We start from the raw sequence: 8,606 nt of genomic DNA on the forward strand, positions 1-8,606 counted from the left end.
ATCAGGGCAGGACTTTGGGGCAGAAATCCAGGGCCCTGCCCAGCAGAATGAGCAGCAGGGCAGGCTTGCCACATTTTGAAGTAAGTGGAGTATGACATATCGCTATCTCATTTATTTATTAAATTTAGATCCCACATCTTCCTCTAAAGCAGGCATGACCAAACTCGGCCCTCCAGCTGTTTTGGCACTACAACTCCCATCATCCCTAGCTTAAGAAGAAGAGGAAGAAGAAGAGTTTGGATTTCATATCCCGCCTTTCACTCCCTTTAAGGAATCTCAAAGCGGCTAACATTCTCCTTTCCCTTCCTCCCCCACAACAAACACTCTGTGAGGTGAGTGGGGCTGAGAGACTTCAGAGAAGTGTGACTGGCCCAAGGTCACCCAGCAGCTGCATGTGGAGGAGCGGAGACGCGAACCCGGTTCCCCAGATTACGAGACTACCGCTCTTAACCACTACACCACACTGGCTTAACAGGACCAGTGGTCAGGGGTGATGGGAATTGTAGTCCCAAAACAGCTGGAGGGCCAAGTTTGGCCATGCCTGCTCTAAAGGATCCTATGTCAATACTAAAACAATACAATTAAAACTCCTTTTTTTAAAAACAAAACAGTTCAAATCTCCTAATGCCCTTGAATAGCAGCTGGTGCAGAGCAACCATGAGAGGAGCCTTGCTTGTGGACTGCCCTGGAGCAACTGGCTGGGCAAGAAGCAGGTTTTGTTTTCTGCAGTTGCTTCCTGTGCAGCTAACTATGCACAGCAGAAACGTGTTTACACATTTTCTTCCCAAAGAAAGCGAAGGAAGGAACAAGCTGAACTGTGGAGGACAGAATTTCAGAAGCAGCGTAGGAGGCTCACAGCATGCTTTTGTGCTCTCAGCGATTCCGCTAGAGTTTGAATGACGCTGCTGGGGCTCAAAAGACCTGCAATTTGCAGCAATGTTATTTAAAGCACTTGCAAAGCACCTCTCCCTGTGACAGGCAGGAGGACTGCCTGTGGTGTGCAGGGCAAGGCGGGCAAGGGCACAGAGAGCGGCCTTGCCTTTGCCACTGCAAGCCATCAGCGTTCCCTGCCCACCTGCTCCTTGCTCATGCACTCTGCTCTCAGTTTCTTTCCCCATCTAGTTGCTCTAACCCCAACAGTTATGTTGGGGGTTCTGGCATTAGGCAAGTGTTGCAGCTCAGTGGGGGAGCACTGACTTTGCATGCAGAAGGTTCCAGGTTCAAATCCTGTTGTCTTCAGGTTCAGCTGGGAGGGACTCCTGTCTGAAATCCCAGAGAGCGTCTGCCGATGTGGCCAACGCTGAGCTAGGTGGATGGTTGCTTTGTCTCAGTATAAGGCAGCTCTCTGTATTCCTAAAAGGTTGGGTAACCAGTGAGGAGGAGAGCCTTTGCCAGAGAGCTCCTGTCAGGCAGATGAGACAGTACTTGGCTAGATGAACCAAAAGTCTGACCTGGTATAAAGGAGCTTCCTAAGGTGGGAGAAGCTGCTTTAACCTCTCTCCTCCCCCAGTTCTGCGTTTTAATGCCTGTAGTCATTGCCTAAAAATCTCTGTTAGGTGCATTTAAGTCTATTTATGTTACTGGGCTTAACCTTGTCTAACTGTGCTAAATTTTGTTCCTTGGTTAGAAGACTGGTTCATGTTTCAACTTGCTTACAAAACCACTTAAATTCCATTTACTCGCACAATATACATTGGCTTTTGGACCACAGGATGCCCTTCAGGTCAGATGAATTTAAAAGTTCCAAAGGTTGTTCTTACTTCCTTTATTTTGATCACAGCACACAGCCAGTTTAGCCACTGAGCAAGATAAACCATAGCAATCCTGACAGGATATGTTTGGGTTATTGTCTTGGCCCATATAGAAATGTAATAAAATATAACCATTATTATGGAGAACAAATCTATGTGGGTGTTCTGCTTGCATGTAAACCCTATATGTGAGTGGGGACGAAATATGTAAGCTCCACCCCACTCCCACCACTCTCCAGCTTTGGAGAGAGGGCGGGGGTCATGTGATGCACGGACAGGAGCTTCCATTATTCATGGAGGATCACCCCCCACACACACACACACACACCAAGTTTGAGGGCGGCAGGGATAGCCATTTGGGGGCAGGCTTAGCGCACTGTCTTTGCATTCTCATGGTCCTATATGCACGCAGAATGCCCAAATAGGACTGTTGTAGAACATTATTTCCAAGTTATTTGCAGATAGCATTGATGCATGGTTGTGATAAAAAAAATATTCTGCTGACACTTAGTTTGCTTAAACAAAGGCATTTTACTGATCACTTTTGCGTTCTTTCCAGCAGGGAAATGGATTTTTGACAACGGGCAATTGAACATTACTAGTGTGTCATTTGAGGATCGAGGAAAATACATGTGTGTTGCTTCTAACATCTATGGCCAAGCAAATAACACAGTGACTCTGAGGGTTGTCTTTACCTCTGGAGATATGGGGGTCTACTACATGATTGTATGTCTTGTAGCATTTACCATTGTCTTGATCTTAAACATCACTCGGCTGTGCATGATGAGCAGCCACCTAAAGAAGACTGAGAAAGCGATCAATGATTTCTTTCGGACGGAAGGGGCAGAAAAACTGCAGAAGGCTTTTGAGATTGCGAAACGCATCCCAATCATCACATCGGCAAAAACCCTTGAACTTGCCAAAGTCACGCAGTTCAAGACCATGGAGTTTGCCCGCTACATTGAAGAGCTGGCGAGGAGTGTCCCGCTGCCCCCTCTCATCATGAACTGCAAGACTATAATGGGAGAAATCATGGAGGTGGTGGGGCTAGAGGAGCAGGGCCATAACTCGGTAAGGCAGTCAGCTGTAGGACAAGAGACTGCTGAGACGGAAGAGATGTATATGATTCCCAACTCCCTAAAGCGTAACAACTCTTTCACCGCTGACTCAGATGCTTCCTCTCTGCACGAACCACCGCTGAAGATTGCGATAAAAGTGTCGGTCCACCCGTTGGCTAAAAAGGACTGGGTGGATGACCAGTCACACGGCAGTATACAATTGGAAATTAAAAAGGAGAAGGAAGAGGAGGAAATTGTCGAAGCGCCAGAAGAACCTCCTGAGCCGGCCTCAGAGCCTCCCAGTGAACCGAACCCTCCTGAGACAACTCTGGGAAGCAACATGGACACATGCACTGTTTACGAAAGCCATGTATGACACAATCTTCAAATCTATGCATAGCAAGAATATTAGGTGGAGCACTCTTTAAAAACAAAAACAAAAAGGATAATGTTTTTGCCAATAAGCCTTACCTAAAGACTATCATAGCAAAAGCCTGCATGTATGGATTACTGGGGCCTTTCTTCCTGAGGGTCGAACCAGACGTTACGGCTGAATACACGCCATACATTTACAGTGCATCTCCCCCACCCCCTCCAAAAAAAGAATGCTGGGAAGTGAAATTTATCCCTCATAGCTACAATTCCCCACACCCTAAACAAACTACAGTTCTCTGGATTCTTGGAGGGGGTTATTTTAAATGTATGGTATGTACCCACTTAGCATAAGTAGCAATCACACCTGGTTGTGTTTTGTTTTTAAATTTAAATACCACACATGGGATTCTCCACTTTTCGGCTTGGGTTGGGAGTCTGGGGGTTTGTGGAACCCAGGAGATTTAACCTTTTCTCTCCAGCCACAACCCGAATGAACCTCTTCCCTACACTCGGCATGTGCAGCATTTAGCAGCAAAAGTTTCCATTGCTGAAAAAAATCTGGTCCCACCACACATCTGATGCAGAAAGAGGAAACCTTGATGTAGCTGCTAATTGTGCTATGAAAGTCTGGCTCGGCCCTTAGTTTAGTCAGGAGGTTTGTGAAGGAATAATTGCTATTACACTAATATGAATTGCATTTTAATGTTCAGGAGATTTTTTTTAAAAAAATCACAAAATATTTACCTCAGAATTGTTTGGGTCAGCATTGCTTGTGATGGATACTTTTAATCCATGTATAGTGCTTGGAAACAGGACTTATAAGTCTGGATCCCCGAAGATCCTTGACTTCGGAGCAGGGCTCCTGAAGTCAACGGAACTATTGTTTTGTTCTACTATTGAAATGTTTCTCAGTTTATGTAACACAGCAAAGAGGTTCTCCCCGCCCCCGCCCCCGCCCCCGCCCCCTGCCTTGCCTCTTTCTGCTCTTTGACTTGCTCCCTTACGTGTCTCTTGTGACTTTGCTCCCATGATTTTGTAATGCTGTTCAAGAGGGAGCATTTCCCTAGCCAAATGAAAAACTATGTGGGATGCCATTTACTAGCGCTTTGTAGCAAGCAAGAAGAAGGTCAGATGAAATTATTTCATTTGAAAGCAGGCAATTTGTATTTAGAGCATGTGGAGTGGGGGAGGGTGGAGCAGAGGAAATGTCCTCCTTCTTTTGCTCCTTTGGAAGAAAGAGCCCAACAAATGTTGCTCCATGGGGAGGGTATACTAAGCCACTTGTTTCCGTTGGAAGAGGGCTATTTGTCTCCAGCTAGAAAGCTTTATACAAACAATGAGTGCAGTCTGGAGCACAGTTGCCCACTCCCCCAGCTATGATGGCCACGTGCAAAGGAGAACTTGGCCCCTTGTGTAAGAGAGGAAGTTCTACAGGTGATGTTTGTCATGTAGGGACTTAGTCACAGCGGTTCTCAACCTGTGGCTCCCCAGATGTTGTTGGACTGCAACTCCCATCATCCCTGAGCTCTGGCCTTGCTAGCTAGGGGTGATGGGAGTTGTAGTCCAACAACATCAGGTTGAGGGAGGCTGCCCTAACCTATGCACAATACTGTTGAATTGTAATGAAATGTGAATGCAGGTCACTGTGTAGCATGGGTACAGCACTTGCAAATCTATGATTTGGCGGGGAATTCAATTATTTGCTCAGATGTTTGGAAAGAAGCCATTCGACCTCTGTGAAGTCAATGAATGTAAATCTACACTGGCATTTATGGGCAGCCTGGTATTGGGCAAGTCTGGAGCTGAAGGATAACTTCACTGCATAAATTATGTGAACATGTTGAAGGATGCAGGATGTAACAATCATAGTGATCTGGTTTATATCTTATTAGTTATAATGTAGGTCCACAGGCGCCAATCGCTGTGGCACAGATGGTCATCTTAGCATAGCTCCAGCAGATTCTACTTCCCTGATGTCACCAAGAAGCATATAGTTTTCCTACAAGATCAACTCTTGCATAGCCAGAGATTCATTATGTATATACTTTAATAGACAGCTTGTGCTAAGGAAAAGATAGCAGTACATTAAATGCTCACATGAAATGTCTTCTGATCTCACTGAGGCTCCTTTTAGGAATCTCAGAAGAGACCTCCTGGATCCAACACTACTGGATCAGATGCAAAGGCGAAAAGTCTGTGTGGATGAGTATACTAGCTCCACTTCCCATTGTTCTGGTCACTCTCCGTGAGATGAGTGGAGACTGCCCTCTTGTACTTGTGAATTCTCCCTGCACATTTTAGAACACTGAGAGTACAGGGCAGCCAACTCTCAACTTGTGGAGGATGCCAAGAATGGCAATGTGGGTGTGCCAGCACACCCCCCTCATGTATTTATTTAGTATGCCATGCAAATGTCTAGATGGGGCTTTTGTTAAAAAGGATTTCTTAAGCTGCCACAAGTTGCATGTACAGTCTTAGCACTTAGATGCCTATCTGATTGCTGTCACTACTCAGGAATTTATAGATCTAAGCAGAAGAAAAGCTCGGATGAGTTAGAAAGAGAAGTAAATTAACTCAAACATTCTCCTTTCCCTCTCTGCTTTCAGCTTTTCTTCCTTCCATTCATTCACTTAGAACACCCTCCTTGTGTGCAGCAATTCACAAGACCTATACATTAGACTATAGCTACTTAACCTGGAGTCACCATATTTAAATCCATGTGACTTTTCCATAGCAAATGGTCCAAGAATTAAGCTTGTCCAAAGATTAAGCCGTGTCTTTCATCTATTTACATGTCTGTGAAGTTCGGATGTGGATATACTGAGTGCTGAACTGCAGACTTCCCATTTTACTTTGTGGAATTTCATAGCTTCTATATTCCTTCAAGATGATGTTATTTGGGGAGGGGGGAAATGGGGGGGGAGGAATTCCATAAATTAGCATTTTAGCTTTGGAATAGTTGTGCATCAGTAACAGACTACAGGCCTATACACACTTAGCATGAGAGTAAATCCCTTTGTACTCAGTGGAACCTCTGAGTAGGCATGTGTAGGATTGCACTGTTAAATGCAGTATATTGTAACAGCAAAATTAAATTTCAAAAGGAGTGTAGATGCTGCTTATTGCCTATTATTTTTAAAGGCAATCCTTTTCTTAACAGTCTTACTGTGTTCAGTATTTGATATGCACAGGCAATGAGTCATTCAAACCTCAGACTAGATAAAGTTCCTGCCCTGGAGAGCTTGCAACTAAAAACCAAGATTAATACGTGAAAAGGAGCAAATGGCACATGCAGCTTATATTTATTTTGTGCAGCACTATATAAACTAAATGGCAGCAGGTTAAGACAACAAAGGGTCTCCTAGCATTTTAAAGATTTAACCAATTTAATCTTCTGTGCACAAGAATTTACTTCAGCCAATTGAAGCTGTTTCCCTCCAGAGGTTTTGAACTGCAAACTCCCCTCAGCCCCAGACAGCACCTGGAACAGGAGCAGGGTTTATGGGAGTTGTTGTCCAAAACATCTGGAAAGCACAACATTGTGGGAGGCTGCTCTACATCAGGTGCATGGCATTATCCTCAGTTGTAAGGTATATGTATTCAGGGGGTGGGAACTAAAAAGTAGTATTAAATAGCAATGACGTGCACAAAAGTACCACCTGTAACAGTTAAATTAAAGCTTTAAAATGTATGCAAAATAACCATAGTGATCATCAGGCTGAACCAAGCAGCTTGGTTCTTTGGCAGTGTCTTGGCAAAGCAAAAACAGAAAGGAACACTTCTCACCATATGTGCTGTTCTTTCCTGCGTTTCCATGTGTCATTGTCGGCTCTTAGCAGGGCTCTGGAGTGTGGTCTTAGGCTAAAAGCTCAAGAAGAACCCTTTCCCTGTCAGGGTAAAGTTAACTCCACAAATAAGAGGCTTGAGGAGCTACATCACTGGATTATGGTTTAAATAGGTTGTGCAGGAAGAACCAATGTGGTATTCCTCCATGTGTTGTTGACCTACAACTCCCTCCATCCCTGATCATTGACCATGGGCCTGATGGGAGTTAAAAAGGTAAAGGGACCCCTGACCATTAGGTCCAGTCGTGGCCGACTCTGGGGTTGCAGCGCTCATCTCGCTTTATTGGCCGAGGGAGCCAGCGTACAGGTTCCAGGTCATGTGGCCAGCATGACTAAGCCGCTTCTGGCGAACCAGAGTAGCGCACGGAAACGCCATTTACCTTCCCACCGGAGTGGTACCTATTTATCTACTTGCACTTTGACGTGCTTTTGAACTGCTAGGTTGGCAGGAGCAGGGACCGAGCAACTTGAGCTCACCCCGTTGCGGGGATTCGAACCGCCAACCTTCTGGTTGGCAAGCCCTAGGCTCAGTGGTTTAACCCACAGCGCAACCCGCATCCCTCAACAAATTGTAGAGGGCACCAAATTGGCTACTCCAGGGGTTAGTGTCATTTTATCACATCTCAGATACAAAAGGAGCTATGATGCAGGCTAAATACTTCCGTGAATGTGCTTAGTCTAAAACAGAAACCCATTCTTGGAAGGGTGAACTAGCTATTGATTCTTTAATGCAGCTTTTTTTGTCTCTTCTTAGAAGATGTGTTCCTGCCCTCTGCTTGTCAGCTTATCTTACAGGGGCTGCACTTTAAGATGCCAGTGTCTGCCTAATTTTTCTGAATTGTTAACTGTGAGTCTAGTATAGGAGAACTTGTGGCTTTGTCATTCTTCTGCTCAACAGATAAATTTAAAAAAATGTACTGTAATGTATCAACAGGTTTTCCTAACCTAAGGCAGCGCGTCGACTACTGCTCAAGCAACTGTAATCAATGTTAAAGTGTTAAGTATTCATTCAAGCCTGAACTTAGAGAATTGCCAACAATTAATTACCTGGGCCAGAGGTGAACAACTACCTGTGGCTCTCCAGATATTGTTGGGCATCAACCTCGGACAGCAAGTCCAGCAGTCGGGGATGATGGGGGTGTTTCATGTTGTCCATCCTGACTGTGGCTATCCTGGCCAAACACTATTTATGGACTGCAAACCTATGTTCACAGAATGTAGAATTTCTGCATTTTCCTCGCTGCAAAGAAACTGCTTGCACTGAAGCTAATGTTGTCTTCATTATTTCAGGACAAATGTAATGAACATGAGTATTCTGCTGCACAAATGTGTAATTGCCGTGTCTTGATTTTTAAGAACAGCACATGCTGAGATTTTTTTAGCTGACTGGCAGTAACTGGGATACAGACACAAGTTAATTACAGGAAGTCCACACAGAGGGGTTTTTTCTGCCCCTCCCACCTTCAGCAGATCTTGTGTTCCATGAAAACCTCTTTTCTGAAAGTCAGAAAGGCCTTCCTGAACATTTGGGATAGGGTTTGGGGGGATGGGAATCACTCAGAATTGGGCTTGGATTC

At 44.8% G+C, this 8,606-nt stretch overlaps 1 protein-coding gene across 4 annotated transcripts in view; it reads left to right on the forward strand.

Moving 5' to 3' along the window:
* MFAP3L (microfibril associated protein 3 like) overlaps positions 1-8,356 on the forward strand; it is a 30,669-nt gene extending 22,313 nt beyond the window's left edge. For 3 of the 4 annotated variants that reach the window (XM_083755904.1, XM_083755906.1, XM_083755905.1), the window contains exon 3: positions 2,311-8,356. In XM_083755904.1, coding sequence (XP_083612030.1) covers positions 2,311-3,185 — 875 coding nt within the window. In that variant the 3' untranslated portion in view covers positions 3,186-8,356. The remainder of the gene's footprint in view (positions 1-2,310) is intronic. The other variant, XM_083755907.1, reaches the window with a different exon arrangement.
* The last annotated feature ends 250 nt before the right edge of the window (positions 8,357-8,606 follow it).

Source organism: Podarcis gaigeae (assembly GCF_964106915.1).
Source record: "Podarcis gaigeae genome assembly, chromosome: 9".
Lineage (NCBI taxonomy): Eukaryota > Metazoa > Chordata > Lepidosauria > Squamata > Lacertidae > Podarcis > Podarcis gaigeae.